This window comes from Myodes glareolus, chromosome 7 (assembly GCF_982192425.1).
Source record: "Myodes glareolus chromosome 7, mMyoGla1.1, whole genome shotgun sequence".
Taxonomy (NCBI): Eukaryota; Metazoa; Chordata; class Mammalia; order Rodentia; family Cricetidae; genus Myodes; species Myodes glareolus.
This window is the reverse complement of record NC_142032.1, coordinates 25,866,257-25,883,705: the sequence shown is the minus strand read 5'-3', so window position 1 is coordinate 25,883,705 and position 17,449 is coordinate 25,866,257. Positions and strand designations below refer to the sequence as shown.

General features: G+C 39.0%; 1 protein-coding gene across 6 annotated transcripts in view; it reads left to right on the top strand.

The window, feature by feature from the left end:
- Positions 1–15,950, top strand: part of Pcgf5 (polycomb group ring finger 5) — a 120,595-nt gene extending 104,645 nt beyond the window's left edge. For 5 of the 6 annotated variants that reach the window (XM_085693810.2, XM_085693806.2, XM_085693808.2 and 2 more), the window contains exons 9-10: positions 5,373–5,432; positions 10,627–15,950. In XM_085693810.2, the coding sequence (XP_085549936.1) occupies positions 5,373–5,432; positions 10,627–10,674 (108 nt within the window). In that variant the 3' untranslated portion in view covers positions 10,675–15,950. The remainder of the gene's footprint in view (positions 1–5,372; positions 5,433–10,626) is intronic. The other variant, XM_085693811.2, reaches the window with a different exon arrangement.
- Positions 15,951–17,449: the final 1,499 nt, after the last annotated feature.

Below are 17,449 nucleotides of genomic sequence, written 5' to 3'. Positions count from 1 at the left end.
GTAAATTGCTTTTATATTTACCTATATGTATATTTAGTTATATATTATTATGTAGTTTAAATTTAATAGTATCATTTAGGAGCTTTAAGAAATTAATTTGGGAAAGAGAAGAAACTGGATCCTCTTTATTCTCAAGCACCTAAAATTTGGTCCAAGTACAAGATCAGTGACTATGTTAAATATTTTGAAGGTGAGTTTTTAAGTCCAGCAGTAAATACATCCAGGATTCTGCTAGGCTGAGGGCAGAGATGTCATGTGCTTTCTAAATCCTTGTGTCTACTAGAAATGTGTGTGAGTAAAGTGGGGGCAGACAGACTCTTCTCTGCCCTGATAGCACTAACAGTTGGAAAGGGGAATCACTGGGGCTGTGGTGGAGAGAAGAGGTGGGCAGGATTTGATAATCACCGAAAGTATAACATCGGACTTAAGGACAACTGCATTAGCAGGGGTTTCTGATGCCAGGAGTAGATTAGTATGCCTTTGGCCCTAGCGATGAGGGAAAAATTGCTCACAGGAGGAAACCTAAGGTCAACCCTTCTCAAAAAAAAAAAAAAAAAGGTTTGTGTGTGTGTGTTAAGTATTTTTGGTTATGTTTAAGAGGGAAAAAAAAAAAACTCTTTGAGTCCACCTGAGCCAGGAATGTTAGGGAAATGTGTGAGGCACTCTGCCTATTGTATTACAAGCCTGTCTGGGAGTAAGGAGCACTATTGTGAACAATGCTACCAGAGAGTCCCCTGATCTACATACATAAATACACCTAAGATTGCACCTAGAAAGCTGCACTACTTAACACCCACGCTTACCCATGAAGCATTAAGAATGTGGTTTTTATAGTACAGTATGTCTTGCATTAACGCTATAATGTTTCTACCAGGTTTTATTGCATTTTCTTATGAAAATGTTAATTATAAGATACAGCACAGTTTAGCAGTTACCTCATACAGTATAGATAATGTAGTGTTTACCAATATGGTGGTTACTGTGTTTCAGTAATTCAGAGGTATAATGAAAGGACATTTAAGTAACATCGGTTGAACTGTTAGAAAACCTAAAAAAAAATCCTTGTACTATATAGTGCTTAAGATATTTGTCTACTTTTTTTGAAGAAAATGTGATGATGTGATAATATTGAAGCACCTAAGTTCTTAAATCAAGATTTTTGTTGCTTTCCTATCTGGTTTTCGCATGGATCTTCTCTGTGAGGCTCAGTACTCTAGTCACTGGCAAAAACGTTCTCAAGACTGGGAAGAAAATTTACATTCTAGTGTGAGTCTCTTGCTAGTAGTGTGTCTCTGAATAAGACATCAGACTACTTTAGGGTTCATCACATAAATAAAATCTGCCTTGTTTGTAGGCTTTATAGTTTGATGGGATCCGTAAGCCTGAAATATTTCAGGTACAGGTACACACTGCAGGGAGTAAGTCTGCACTGTTAGAAACAGGTACTCCAATTCTACAGTAACAGTCCTGCAGTAAAAAGTAATTCTGTCTTTCTTTGCTAGTTCAGTGGACATTTCTGCATGTGAATGCTAGAACTCAATGGGAATAGGCCAGACTACGGGTTAAAGGTCACTTCTCCTATGACTCACCTGTCTGTGACAAGTGCTCTCCTGAAAATTGCCCATGATATTCGTTTGTATGTGTCTGGGGTGGGGGACTATGTTTTAAATGAAGATTTTACTATTTAGTTCAAGCTGGCCTGGAGCTGACTGTAGCGTAGGCTAACCTCAGACCAATACTCTCCTGCCTCTGCCTCTGCCTCATTAGAAGCATGGGCCATCAAGCTCAGTGTTGCTAGTTACTTTAATGTCAGAGCGTGGAGGGATTAACTCATATAAACTTTTTGCTAACAGACTGCCAACTAAATTAGTCTTTATGTAATTACATTTCTGATCACACAGTTTTGAGGTTTCAGGTTTTTAGTTTTATTAAAGTTTTTTAAATTCTAGAGAGATGGCTTATTCTTCTCTCACCCTGTGTTTTGCTAGTGTTCCTCATCTGTAGTTTTGAGTTGGTCACCGCATCCATACCAACAGGGGCTAGGATGTCTGCCAGTCCAGTACTAGTGCTGGCACTGCTAACTAGTGTGGCCCTGCACTGAGAGCTGCTGTTATGTTCTCTTACTTTCTTCTGGTGCTTGATTGTAGTAAACATTCTAGTTCACTTAAAAGTGATTCGTTTACACACAACAAGGTTAAGAATCTAGTTTATTCTGAAGATTTTTTAACCAGAAATACAGTTTATTGAGCAATCCAGACTGCTGTTCATTGTTTGAAGATGCTGCCGTTACACGTGCATGTATGTACACACTCATCTGTACGTTCTGGACATGCATGTGTGTACACATACATCTGTACATGTTCTGCACATGCACATGTGCACACACACATCTGTATGTTCTGGACATGCATGTATGTACACACAAGTCTGTACATTTCGGACTGTCTTTTTTTTAAACAGGTAGGTGTTATTCTGAACCAGTACTGTATCTAATGCAGCTCTTATAAAACTCATGTCTAAACCTTTCAATTGCCTGTTTTCTTTGAAGTCCTAACATGTCTTATATAAGATCAATAGTTGTGCTTTCTAGATTGCTTTATGAAGTATATGTGTACCTATTGAGACTAGAACTCTATTTTTAAACCCATGTTGCACTGTTTTACCTATTCTCTCAAGCTTTTGAATGGGTTTGTGATTGGCACTAGGCTGTGTTTCTGGGTTACTTTAGTCATAATTGCCAGCTTTACAGTTTTTCATTCTTGTCAGTGTTGTGGAATGTCTGCTTGTGATTCTGCACTGAATCTCAGTGTGTTAGCTTCCATTCCTTTAACACTGGCGTCCTGAGCCTCAGGCAAAGATATTCCATATTCATGTCCACCCTTCCTCATCCTGTTTCTGTCCTCCCAGGACAAGTCTCAGGGACATGAGTTTCCCTTCCAGATCTGCACTAATGGAGCATCCCTCTGCACCTTCCAGCTTCTATGGCAGTGCTTCCCTTTTTCACAGCTTAGGTCCCCTTTGAGCTTGGTCCCTTTTAGAAAAGATGACCCTAGGGAGCTTCTACGCTTCTCCTCATGATGAGTTATTTTTAAGTATCTTTATTCTTATGAATTAAAACAAACACCTGGTCAAACAGCTGCTATAACTTTCATAGTTCATAACAGTATTTTTGCTTGGCAATTGTTACTCTGAATGTTGGAGTTGATCTGTTGCTGACTAGTAGGATAACACTAGTGCGTCTTAAATCTTGGTACAAATGCAAATGCTGTAGGGATGATGTCAAAGTACAGTTCTGCTCAGTAGGCTTGGGGCAGCCCTGAGTCATTTCTAGAAGGCTCTACTCGTGTATGAACACCTGAATCTTTAGAGAAATTTTGGGAGACATAATCTGTGGCCAGGTTCTTCTGTGACTTCTACAAGCTGAGGGTATGGAATTAAAGATTCATGTTTCAGTCGGGGATTACTCAGTTGTCTAATGCTACCAACAATTCAGTATTTCTCTTCATAGTGCCAGTGGTCATCAGTTTTCTGAGACATAAATAGAATCATGCATATTGCTAGCAAGTTTATTCTCATTTGATATGTCTTATGGAAAACCATTGCATTTTGAAGCTATTTCTTAATATATTGATACAATTCAATTTGCACTACTGGCATAATTAACTATTTTGGTGGGTATTAGGAGTTTTAGTTTTAACATTTCAAGCAGTCCTATATATAGTACAAGGCATGTATTTCTGCAAATGAACAAGCGTATTCATTGCCTGGATTGCTAGGTTTTCAATGGACTAAGTTCCACAATGTGAGAGGTTATCGGTTCTTAGAAAAAGGTTTCACAAGTTCTAGTTGTACCAGTAATGTACAAGAGGCCCATTTTCTGACTTCTTGGTGCTCATATTAGCAGTGTAACATCTTTGTGAGTGTTCATATTATTGCCCTTTTAATCATGATTTGTCGTCTTCTGGTTGACTTCTGGGAACTGCTTTTGTGTTCTGAACACCTTTTGCTATGTATGCTGAAGCTTTCTTTTTCTCCCAGTTGTGTTCTGCCTCCCAATTTTTCCTCAGTTTTTGAGATCCTTAAAATTGTGACAGTACCTGTGTAGGAAAATTTAGCAAGAATGAATATTATGCACTAAATGCTTAGCAGAATGCCTAGTCTAATAAATGTAAAAAAGTAACAGTGTCTCCGTTAAACTGCATTATGGTCTTCATCCACTCCCGCTCCACTCCGTGAGAGCTACTGTCATCATCTGTCTGTTCATCCTGAGCTTCTGCCACGGACCGGACCGGTGTCCTTCCTGCCCACTGTCTGTGGGTAGACTAGCTGCCTTTGCCCAAATGCTCTTTCTACAGCCTCAGCCACTGCAACACCATGCTCGTCTCTCATTGCTTGATTTGCAATTTCTGGCAGTTTTGGGGAGGGGAACATCTGTTTTAACTGATATCAAGGAGATTAATAGGAAAAAAACTTAAAAAGTCACTTCTTTCTATCTTAACTCTCTATTCTTACTGAATGCTTTTTACAACTTGCACAGTCAGACAAAATGTGGTAGGTTAGAGCCTGAGGACCTGTCTGAGCCAGAGAAGGACGGGAGTGGAGGCTGTGCTGAGAGCGTGACGGTGAGCATGGTGCGTAGTAAAGGACCGGCTCCAGACAACCTGGTGGCACTTATCTTACACAAGATAGCCTTAAAAAGTCAGCTTTGGAAAGTTAAATTTTTCCTGATTAATTTAAATTTGTTTAATTTTTCCAGATTTTTTTACATTTAGTATTAGTTGCATAACTATTGAGACTGCAAACGTGAGCATCAGACACTCAAGGGGCTCATCAGTGCTGTTAAAGCAGGCGTGGAGATTAAGAATCTAACCTGAGCAGTCTGAAAGGAAAAGGGCAATGGCTCAGTCCCTCAGAGTTCTGATCTTAAGTAATGTTGTTCTCAGAGTAGCTGAAGAGGAGGTGTAGGAGAGATCAATCTCAGGAACAGGTGGGAGAAAGATGGTACCCACTCTGTACTAAGAGAAGAAAGATGGTGGTACCTTCTGTACTAAGAGATGAGTGTGCCTCAGAAACTAGCATTTGAAAATAAAATGAAAGGGGTAGGATACCATCTTGGTAGGTTTAGAATATTAAAAACAAACAAATAAATAAAAACCTGCATAGATAAATGTTAAAATTACTTAACACTAAAATTTACCAATCACCAGGTTATTAAATATTTCCCCTCCAAAAAAAAAAAACACCATTCCTCAATGTTTATTTAAATTTCTCATGTTGACACTTAATTTTGACGTTAAACTACTTTAAATAACACGTTTTAAATGTGTCCCCTTGTGGATGCCTCTTATCTGATGAGTTCGTCTCCTCCGCAGTTTCGCTGTCTGAACTGCTCAACCTCGCAAGTCTGCTCTCAGGATGGCACTTTGTATCAGGTAAGAGGCACTCACAATGGTACATATGACCATCACAGTGCCCTGTGCTTACCACTCCCATCCCAAACTCAAGTTCTCAGACTTGTTACTCTGTTGTTGGTTTTTTTTTTTTTGTCACTTTGTAAGAGCAATTTTTAAAGTCTTTCCAAACTTAAATAACAAGTTTCCCATTACTTTATTTCTCACAAGTTAGCCATTTTATTGAACTAAAAATGAAATTGTGTTTAACAACTATTATTTATGAATCAGGAATTTTTAATAATCATTTATTTCATCCCTTGAGAAATCTCTAATCTGTCCTATTTTGAGATGAAATGTCAAATTGACTGACTCTAAATAGGGCTAGGGCTAGCTCTTAATTGTGATCTGGCTGCTGGGCCCACCCTAACTGCTGCTCTGGCTACCACAGAGGAATATGAGCTCACTTGTAACACAAAAGGATTTTAAACTTGTGTCTAATAAAAACTTTTTGTCTAATAAAAATGCATCTGAGAAATTTGGAAAACGGGCTGGAGAGATGACTCAGCAGTTCAAAACCAATTTTGATTCCCAGAGCCCACATCAGGTGGCTTATAACTACCTAAACTCTGGTTCTAGGGCATCTGAGACCTCTAGGCTCCATGGGCGCACTTACTAATATGTACATGCCCACACACATACATATATTTAAAGGTAAATATTTTTTAAATGGAAAACAGAAGGGTATACAATACAGTAAGGCATAGATATTATATTACTAAATGCAGAGATAACATAGTCAGTCTTAATCTCGTGGATGAGTGTATTATTTCTTTAAAATAATCCATTGTCCTTTTCCCCAGTAATTAAGAAGATCATCAATCTAGTTCCTAGCAGTCAGTAACTAATAAACTTCAGTGTTGGAGTTTTGAGGTTGAGACAAATTAGTTTATATTGTATCTTAAAAGAATACTTGTAAAGTCACTAAGCAGAAACTTTAATGAGCAGCATATCTAGAATTTTGCTCTTTTGATTAATGCTGTGATTATGGAAATCTCAATTCATTAAAATATAAGCTTTTTGATACATATGCTTTTTTATGAATGGAGTAACCTGACATACATCTAAATGGGCAAAGAACAAGCCACCCAGAAAGGAAGCTGTTCTTTCTTTGTGCAAATGAGGACCAGGGCTGAGCAAACAGTTTAGCTGATGTAGTGAGATTTATAAACTCCAAATGGCAGGGGTGATAAGTCATGGTGATAACCTCGTCTGTATTGTAGCCCATGGTCCATCACTTCCACGTCTGTCTTCATATTGATGTCGGTCTCCTGAGAGATGAAGTTGCTCTTTAGTTCTGATGCTAAGTGTAGAAGTACATCAGAATAAGACAGGTCTTCACCCACACACTCACTTCCTTTTCCTCTTGCATTTAAATTTTCTCAAAATCATTTTCTAAAGAGAGCGTCAGTATGACAGTAAAACTCGACAGTGAATATGGTTAGAAAGACGAGTACCAAGCGGCTGGCAAGGTGGCACAGGCATTAAGCGTGCATGTTTGTCTTGCAGAGGACCAGCGTTAAGTTCCTAGCACCCACATCAGGTAGCTCCAGAGAATGGACCCCTCCCTGGACAATTTGGGTACCTGTATTCACATAGCACAGACCCATACATATATACCTAGCTTAAAAATAAAATCTTTTGAAAACTAGAAACAAATCTCACTTTGAATACCAAGTTCAAAGATATTACTAAATAATGTATAAGAATGTACTAAAAGGATAAAACCAAGACCTGGTGGAATTTTTTATCAGAAAAGCAGGAATAGCTTAATATTATAGAGAGAAAGACAAATAGCAAGCTAGTGTGTTTTATGATACTTGAAAATGAAAATCAGTGAATGCTGAAAAGACATCTGATAAAATCCAGTATTACTCATTTTCCTATGAGCTCCTTAGTTTGAAGTTTGGAAATTGAAAACTGAAGTAATTACTTCAAAGAAATCCTTTACCTAGATTTACCAATTAATATTTCACATTTTCTGTCTCCTTTTTGTCTCCTTGTATGCATCTTAGGGTTTTTTTTTTCTAATAAAACTGTTAAAAAATAAGTCAAGTATAAGGACAGGTGATTACAGAATTTTTTAGTCAGTATATATTTCCTCAAAACAAAGAGCTACTCGTGCATATCCAGAGTGCTGCACACAGACGTTAAACAGCATCTTGGATGTCATGCTGTGCACGAAGTCAAATTGTGAAGTTAAATGTAACTCTGCATAGTTTTACAACTCATGAGAATCAGGAACTAGGTGTTTCCAGTCAGTCACATTTTCAGGTAAGTCATGAATGGCACATGGTCACTGCCACCTGCATGCAACAGTGCTTTAGAACACTGAGAGCTCAAGTCAGGTGCCGACCTACGCATGCATGAGGTGGGAGCTGCTCCAGGATAATGAGGTCTTGTCCAGGAGCCTCCGATCGCAGTGATCCCAAGGGCTGAGGCAGAAATGCTCCTTAAAAATAGCTGTTGAGCATTGTAAGTGTGCTTGGGGGTCTTCTACCCTGGGGCTATAGGCATAAACATCAGACACGACTTTTCACTCAGAACAATTAGACAAAAAACAAGGAAATTTTAGTGTCTGAGGGAAACTAAGTAGATACAGATTCTTAGTTGGTAGCATATTTGTTTTGCAGGCATGAGGACCTGTATTCAGTCCCAGAACCCGTATAAAACTGGGCAGGTATATATGTAATCCCAGTACTCTGGAGGCAGAGACAGGTGGATTCTCGTGGTTCCCTAGCCAGCAAGTCTTACCTAATTGACTAGCTCCAGGTGAATGAGAGTCCCTGTCTCAAAAAATAAGGTGGCCAGTCCTAGAGGAGTCATACTCATGGTTACTGTTGGCCTCCACAAATGTGCATACACAGAGAGATGAACATGCACCCCGCCCCCCAGACACACACACGAGGATATTTTGTATGGTAAGATAACCAAAGAAAAAATTCTTAGATGTGGTAGGTTTGGATTGTGAGGAAGACGTAGCCATGTGAATATATAATACGGAACACTTAAAGCCAGGAGAACACACAGGGACCTTGAGAAACAGGTGTGTCTTGCCAGTCAAGGATCTCCAAGGAAGCCGGTGGCATTGGAGCAGACAGTAGAGGGGGTGGTTGGAAATGGCACATTCAAAGACCTCAGTGTTGTAGGGTGGATGCGGATCTGGGACTCTTCGTTAATTGCACCAAGGCTGCAGCTAGGCACTTCAACGCAAATCTCAGATTATACACAGGTACACATTCTTGATGGATCAAAACAATAAATATTAAAAATGGTAATATAAAAAGTGAAGAAGAAAACATAGGTAAATGATTTTTTAGCAGAGACAATCTTTCACACTTTACCTTTGAAAATTAAAGGGGGCAAATCGTGACTTAACTATTAATATTGAAAAGTATAAGGCAGAAATCTATTAATTTTTGCAGTGTCTGACAGAAAATGGTTTAATGACATTAGACATAACAACTACCATACATCTGTAAGAAAAAGCTTTCCATGATTGGACAAACTATAGAAAGGAAATATAATTGACAAGTAAAATATAGATGTAATGAACTTTTTAGAAGTCAAGAAATAATGTAAAAATATTTTATGTTTGTTAAATTGCCAAATTAAAAGGTGAAAGAAATGTCAAGAATTTTACATTTAAGTAAAATTATTAAACTTCATGTGTCCACAAAACAAACACAAGTTTTGGGTGAGTGGAGAGAGAAAAAAAAGGAATCTCAGCCGAAAACAGAAAATGTCAGCCATTGACAACCAAACTGTTTTACTTCTGTGTCTGTCTTTGACCTCCAATAAAATTGTTGCTGGACTCTATAATGAACGTATTCTAAAACGGGTAAATTTTAATTACAGGAGTCAATCAGGAATAGAAAGTAAAGTTTGAAAGGCTGTAATAAGGGTAAGCTGCAGGGTGGAGAGGAATAGAATGGGGCTTAATAAAGTTAGATAAGGTGACTGTGTCCGTGACTTCAAAAATCTAACAGCTTCAGAAATAGAGAACTTTGTGCTCAACTACCTAGTTCTAAGCTGGTTCTGTAAGACCAGAGTAAAACAAGTAAATAAAATTAAAAAGCAGAATAAGGCTAAGACTGTTGGAACCCTACAAATCCAAGACTTGTATACCAGCCCATTAAATCAGAAACAGCGCTCAGTCTTCAGCTGAGAACAAGGCCCATGGCATCTTCCCCATTCACTTGTCCTGTCCTAGCTGCAGTTAGAACATAGCAGCATTGAGTCTCTTTGTGTGACATTCATGTAAGTGCTGAAAGGGCATCTCAGGATTGTCGAATCTCAGTCTGCCTTTGTTTTCTGTATTAAAGAATACAGTGCTCTCTACTGAAGGCTTTGCACCTACCTACCCTGAGGTAGCAGAACATTGGTCGGTGGCCATCTCAGCCTTTTCTTAATTTTTTGATAGCTCATTGACTCTCACTAAAAAGTGAAAACCTGCAAGTTTTAGAACAGGAAAATTGTCCATTCTGCAGACTGCTTTCTAATGATTTGGTTCTTTGTGGTAGTGAAGGTGAAGGTGATGAAGCAGGTGGAGAGAGAGAGTGGCTCTTGCCTCCATCTGCAGGAGGTCCTTCTCTCCCTAAGGACTGTGTGCTGGGTGTCTGGATGCCAGAGCCTTTGTACCGAGAACAGCACCAAGGACAATGAAAGGTTTTACTACTTCCCTCATCTAATAGCTGTGAGCACTATATCGTTCTGAAAGGAGGCAGTCACCATTCCATGTCACAGTTAGGTACATGTCTTCAATACTTCTAAGGACCTTTCAAAATAGATCTTAAATACTAAAGGAAGGGGGTATCAAATGTATGAACAATATTGTGTGAAAATTACAGTTTCACCCATTCGCAGAATAGGGTCTCTTACTCTTGTGTGGTTCAGTGGGTTTTCACCACCAGTGGCCATGGGAGAATCCAGAGCTCAAATGCTCAACCCACAGAGTTGCTGGTGGGATGCAGTGTGTAGTCCTCCATGGGCCCTGTACAGGAAGGGAGGGAGAGGTACTGATAGTAACTTGAATCTTAAATGACAACCTAAATTTTAACTTTTGTAATCACGATTATCAGACAGTATAAATTATAATCCCCAGTTTTCAGAGCTTTTCTGTATAAACTATTGTTCTCATGTAAACACAGTCTTACTCATACTTTCTTTTTTATAGTCGTACCCTATGGTATTGCAGTACCGACCAAGAATTGATTTTGGGTAGACCGAGGGGCCCAGACTGCACGGAAGGAACCCTGCACTGTTTGTTTACTCGTCAACAGATTGCACAGTGAGCGGTGTGTGGACTCGAGAGACACAGTCTGATTGTCAGCATGCACATAAGGCCATCGTCTGTCTTGAAATTGTCAGTTTCCTTCATGTTGTTTCTCTTAGGAGCAATCCAAGTGCCCTTCTGCTACTGACCATCTGCATAAGACACTCGTCTCGTCTCACAGTGTGCAAGGCACGGCTGGACTCGGTTAGGTGTGCAGCCGTGACTGCTTCCTCAATATTTTGCTTGCCTGTTGCAAGATTGTTCTAATGTTAATTACACTAGAAAAATGGCTCAATCCTTGTGGTGTTGCAGTTTTCACATACTTAATACTTTTATTCTTGTTAAAATAGAGTACTGTACAAGAACCTAGTATAATTATATCTTGAAATTATTTTGTATAAGAATATATTTAGAAAAGTGGTTTCTGAACCACTGTCCTATTCTTGGTAAACTTTTATGTAAAAAAGAATAAACAGCCAAAAAAAAAAAACAAAACCAAAATACCAGCTCATTCTTGAGTGTAAGTCCTTTTGTGAAGAATTCCAGTTACCTTTTGACCAGAGCACATTACAGTTTGAGATGCCCTGAATATCTGGGTAGTCTCTGCCATTGCACAGGAAGGCATGTTAGCCCTCCACATGGAAAAACATATGTGATTTGGACAACTGAAGTTCATAACGTTGGCAGCTGATCATACTGACTTCTAATAAATTAATGTGTGAGTATGTTAACATCTGTTACTGTCTGAGGGAAGTAGGTGTCGCTTTACAAAACTCCATTAGTTGTCTGGCCCATGTTGTGTGCATCATTGCATTGTTGATGCCATTCTATGAAAGTATTGTTTCTTCTGAGTTGTCCTTAGGCATGTGTGTGGCATGCAGAGGGTTATGTATGATGGTTTTAAATACTAAGATTTTAGGAAATATTCGCTCATTTATGATTTCCAAAATCTCAAATTACTGATCCAGATTGTTAGCTGCACATCACATTTCCAAATCATATGCACAAAACAAAATAAATGCCATGTAGTAGATAAATATTCTAACCAAAATTAGTGATTTGGGGTAGTTTATTAAGTTACTGTAGTAAACAGGAGAAGTGGGATTATTGTTTTAACTGTGAGTTCATTAAAGGTGAGTGTACCGGAAGTGAAAACCATGATGGTGTCCTTGATGCTGGCAGTTTGCTTCCGTCTTCCATTCATTTTAGAATTAGCCTGCAAGTCAGGTCCTCTGTTACCTTATTACGTGAATAACATTTTAGATCTTGTAAAATACATAGTTGAAAAAGAAAACTGTGGACTAAGTCAATTGGTTGCTTTGAAACAAACAAGTTAACTTCTGAGGGGTGGGGGAAGCTAGGGGCAATGACTGGTTACAGAAATCCGACAAGAGCACTGTGTGTTTCACACACCGTTTTTAAGACTGAACACAGGTGCTCTATGTTTTCCAGCAAAATATTTCATAAGCTAATGCTTTCTGGATTCCAGAGTGCGCCATAGAAATAAAACATTGTACAGCCCTAAGAAATACACAAAGTGCAACTCAATCTTGGCGTATTTTGTAAGATAAAAGTTTAAAAGTTTGGGATTATTTTTCCATTTATCTTTTTTTTCTTCCAAGTCAAAAAGTGTATTAAAGTTTGCTGCTTTAGAAGGCCACAGCATCTTTAACTTCATCTTGTTTGATTGGCCGTTCCTGGAAGAACTCACAAGCAGGGTTTAAAAGGAAGTTTATTTACTCTAAAGTTTGGAGACGATCATTATACTTGACCAAAAGACTGAATTTATTATCTTACTACAGAGATGATTTTGACATTTTATAAAGCCTAGTTGTCCCTAAGAACATTTTAAAGATACTGTAGTTTGTCACGTTTAGATAAGTGTATTTTAAACATGGAGGTTAATTTTAATTAATTTAAGTCTAAATCAGTTTTGAAAGCCACACTCCTAAGACTCAGCAATTTGGCTCCCCAACCAAAAATTAAGGCCATAGGTGGATTAAATACATAAGATTACTTTAAATTTTGCTAGTTGCCTGACATGTTACGACTATTTTCCAAGGGATACATAGGAAAAAGTTAATAAAACAGTCATTTTATAAAAATTCTTCTTTATTTAATGTTATGCATTGACGTTTTCACTGAGATGCAATAGAGTATGTGCCAAAACACACCATTAAGGACGGCTGATGTCACATGGGAACATGAGTAATGTGGTATTGCTGGTGGAACTGGGCTTTTTCAGCTGCCGCCTCTAGTATATCAGCCAAGTGTGGCACATTTCCTTGCCTGGTATGACACGCACCCACGGTGGGAAACATGAGCAGGCACCATTTGTGGCCAGCTTTACGTGTGCAGGGTTTCTTTAGCATTACCCTTTGTATTTAAATAATCTTCAGGAATAGCACTCTGGATCTATACACTTAAGAATAAATGAACGTTATTCTTCAATCTGTTGTTCCTTAAGCAATAAACTAAAGAATTCTAGTCCAGAAAAGATTTTGTTACCTATTTTACCTGCCTTAAAAATCAGACATAGAGGGGCCAAGGAATCTTAGCTATAAAGAATGCCTGTGGTCTGTAAGAATCTCTTAAATTGCAGTAATCACATCAGTTAATAGAGAAATGAAAATGTCCTTTTCTGAAGCTTAAAAAATAAACTAAAAGGCTCATTGATGAGGTTATATTAAGTCTGAGGTTTGGGTAACGAGGGTAATGGTTTTTGGCAGCTTTTACATATTCCTTATTCACTAAGCATCTGCCCCATACTAGTGTGCCTCTCAGTACAAACGCAGTGAGCACAAAAGAAAGAAACCAGTGTGTTATATAATATCGTGAACTTAAGCTTTACTGACTATTTAAAAGAAAGTGCCTCATTGCTAAAGTGCATTTCTGTTTTAGGTTTCCTGCATAAGTCTCCAGTTATCTTTTATCTGTCTCAGAAATGGTTTCATATCTAAATGGGCACCTAACAAGCTAAAGTCGTCTTTTTAAAAAGAGTTTTATAAGAATACAGGTATCACCAAAGACGTTTTATTGCTAGTAACCATGTTGGAGAGAGTTTGGACAGTTGAGACGATGGGAACTGTTAGACCGTGGCATTGCTTACTGAAGCAGTGCCCATGATGGACTGCGGTAAGATTTCCAGGTGGGGCGGGTCAAGTGTCTTTGTTGCAGCCAGCATATTACCCTTCAGGTGTGCACACCTTTGTTTCAGCACCATGAGGTGGATCTTAGAAAATCCTCAAGTGTGAGAAAGAAATACCGTCCCCATGAAAAATGGGTGAAATACAGACTTAGGAAAATGAGATTTTTAAATTTTAAGAAGCCTTTTATTCCATGGAGGTGGCTTGAAGGTAAATTATGCCTTTTTAGCTCTGGGCTTCTTGGTAGACATGCTTTAGTAGACGTGCCGATGGGCCTACCTGTGTAGAACATAAGTAGTACATCCTACTGGGTTTACAGAAGCACTTTTGCTATTTTGAAAAGCAAAATTCCCCAAGGGCCTGTGATTGTCTTTTCTTTAAAAGTGACTTTCTTAGCAGCTACTTTATTGTTATTAAACTTAGCCATGTGGCAAAATTTTGACAGAAAGCACTGAAAAATGTTTCAGCACGCCATTCTTTTTCTGGGGTTGATGGTCTGCTCTGCGCTGCCACTAAGGAAAAATCCTCCTGGAGTAGACCAATTGCAGAGTGGATGAAACGGCCCCACAGTCCTGTGTAGTCTGGTCTGCAAGCACTGTGCAACTGAGCCATCCATATTCCTCATCCATTCCTCTGATTGGATAAGGAATTCTCTAGAAATCTATGCTTTATATCAGTGAAACATCAATCTGAATTTGCCAAAACTTCTGGGTTAAGAGTCATAAAGCCCTGAAATGCTGTTCCTGTTGTTTTCGGTGTGTAAATCCTCTGGAGGGCAGTAAGGGACATACGTGGTGCGTCTGCTAGGTCCTGCTTCATGGGAGCCTGAACAGGGTCAGATCTCTAGAGACCAGAAGCCCTTCGGAGCACAGAATCACCATGGGTTTGGGTTTACTTGGTGGGCTTTGCTCCAGTGTGTTTTGATTGAAAACATGAGATTAAGATAAAATACATAAAATGTCCTTAGTGGCTTTCATTGTATTAAGTTGTAGTGTTTCTCGGGTCATTTGAAAGTCCTTTTCCTGGAACATGATTTTCACAAATAGTAAGTTTACACCACATTTTTTAGTAGAATTAAACTATTTGGGCACTTTTCAGAAAATGATATCATTTTCTGAAAATGAAATTAAACATTTCAAAAGAATTGCTTTAAATTGTCATGCAGATGTCTCTGTCCTCAGACCACCTTTCCATGATTCAAAATGGCGGCTTTCCAGGAATGCGCTTGTCTTAATTGTCTGACTTTAGAATCAAGGGTAACACAAATATATTAACTACCAGGCCTAGCTTTCTTGGTCGTGTAACGCTTACTAGAAAGCCAGCTGTAGCACACATGGGGACATCTCCACAGTCTGGTGTATTGGCATGGGACCAGGAGCGGCACCTCCAGACATGGGCATGTCTGGAGGACACCCTAGCACGGTGGAAGGCCGGCTTTCTTTTGCAGTCTTTTTCAGAATGGGAGGGGGGGTCTAAGTGTCCTTATGAAGCTGTGGTCTAGGACAAAAACATGGGGGGAGGGGTGTGTGTTCCTTCACTTTGCTGTGCCTGGCAGCTCAACAGCGATCATTTCTTAGAATAGTCCTCATGACAAATCTAGCACAGAATATATTGTAAAGTTATGTTGCTAATTTTATTTTGAAATACGAACTATTTTAAGCTTTTTGTCAAAAGTGGTAACATCTTAATACAAATAGAAACCTTTTTGTGGTTGTAAGATTTAGCTTATGAATCATTCAAATTGAAGTGAAAGAATTGCCAGGTCATTGTTAATGACTTAGTCTATTAAGAATCTATGTATTTTTGTAAAGGAAAAGCACTTGTAGATATTTAATCAGGAGGTCGATGTCTGTTTCGCAGAAAGAAAATGCTGCTTAGAGATTCTCTTTAAATATTTTTTATTTTTGTGCTCATGTATTTTCTGTTAATCTATGGAATGTTCTGTACAAAACTGTATGACTGTACTGTTGAGCTGGATAGTTTTTGTTGTTTTTTTTTTTTTAATTCTGGGCTTAGCCATGTATATTTGACCATGTTGAAAATAGTATCTTTGTTATTAAATTTTTGATTGCATATTTATTGCTTGCCTGTTTAGTGTTACTTGGTATAGACTACTACCTCTGCTAAAAATGTTCCTTTAAGTCATTTGCATAGCAAATTTTACTGAGATTTAGAGTGTTTGAGATTATAAATAAGTGTTATGGAGCTTTTCTAAAGATGTGTCTGCCCCTTATCTAGTACTTCAGGGATCTACATGTACATGCCAAATTATTCAAACCCAGGGAGTCTCTAGAAAAAAGTAATTATGGGTCAAAGACTCAAGAGTTTTGAAAGACTTTACTCCACTAGTTAGAGAACTTGGCTTTGAACATTCCTGAACTGCTCGGTCGGTCGGTCGGTCGGTCGGTTGGTTGGGTCGTTGGAGGTGGGGTTGTTTGTTTTTTTTTGTTTTTTTATTTTTGTTTTTTTTGTTTGTTTGTTTTTCTTAAGGCCTTAATAGCAATGCTTAATAACCTATGTGTCACAATCGCCGCTAACACAAAGCTTGACTTGTATTTAGGCATTATACCTCATTTCAACCCTTCTATGTCTGGTGACAGTGCAAGCTTTACAAAAAGTTATAATAAGGATGACAGCCATGACTGTGGACATTAAGACCCTTGTGGTATGCCTAGTGTCATTCCTAAGTCTCTTGTGTATTAGCTTGTTTGGTTCTGATAGCAGCCCTGTTAAGTTAGTAGCCTCACTCACATACAAGGAAAGAAACTCAGGCATGTGAGACTTGTGGTCACTGGCCAGAGTTCACAAAGCCAGAGGACTTAGGCTTATGCCATCTGACTCCAGTGTCTTTGGGGTCATCTTTTAGCTATGTCTCTTTGCACCCTGCATGCCATTTGCTTTAGAATTCTAATTAGGCTAAAGAAAGCCCTCTGAGTCAGAAAGGCGGGAAGGCTCTCCCCGTGCTCCACTGATGTTAGTGAATATGAAGGTAGCAGGACAGCCCGAGCCCTCAGTATGTTGAGATGCAGCTGGATTCGGCCTCCTGCCTCTTATCTCTACTCTCACCATGGATGCTCAGAATGGGAGAGAGCAAGAAGGATCCTGCACAGGGAGTATGTGGACTATGGCACACTTCATCCTCCTTGCATGGCATTGACCAGAAGCTGAGAGAACCAACTAGAGGACCTGGTGAGGCCATGGCCAAGCCGGAGAACACATTAGCGTAAACGGATAATCAGTTTCTGCACTTGCGTTCAAGAGAGGTCATCGTTTACTGGGACTTCACAGTGTTCTTGTCAACACAGGCTTGGCTGTTAGTTCTAGTTTAGAAGGATATGGAGGGTCTCGTGCATGGGCTGTACCTGAGGAGTTCAACTTTTTATGTATCTGGGAATTTACAGGTGATATTTTCTGGAAGCCAAGGCCAAAAGGATCCTTAACATTCCAAGCCCTGCCATGGAGTTTAGTGCCAGGATAGCTACCCTAGAGACAAGATGGGGATCGTGTCCATCAAGGTTAAGTGACACAGTGAAGGAAACTGTCCTGTTCCTCAAACTAAGTTCACTGGGCAGACCCAC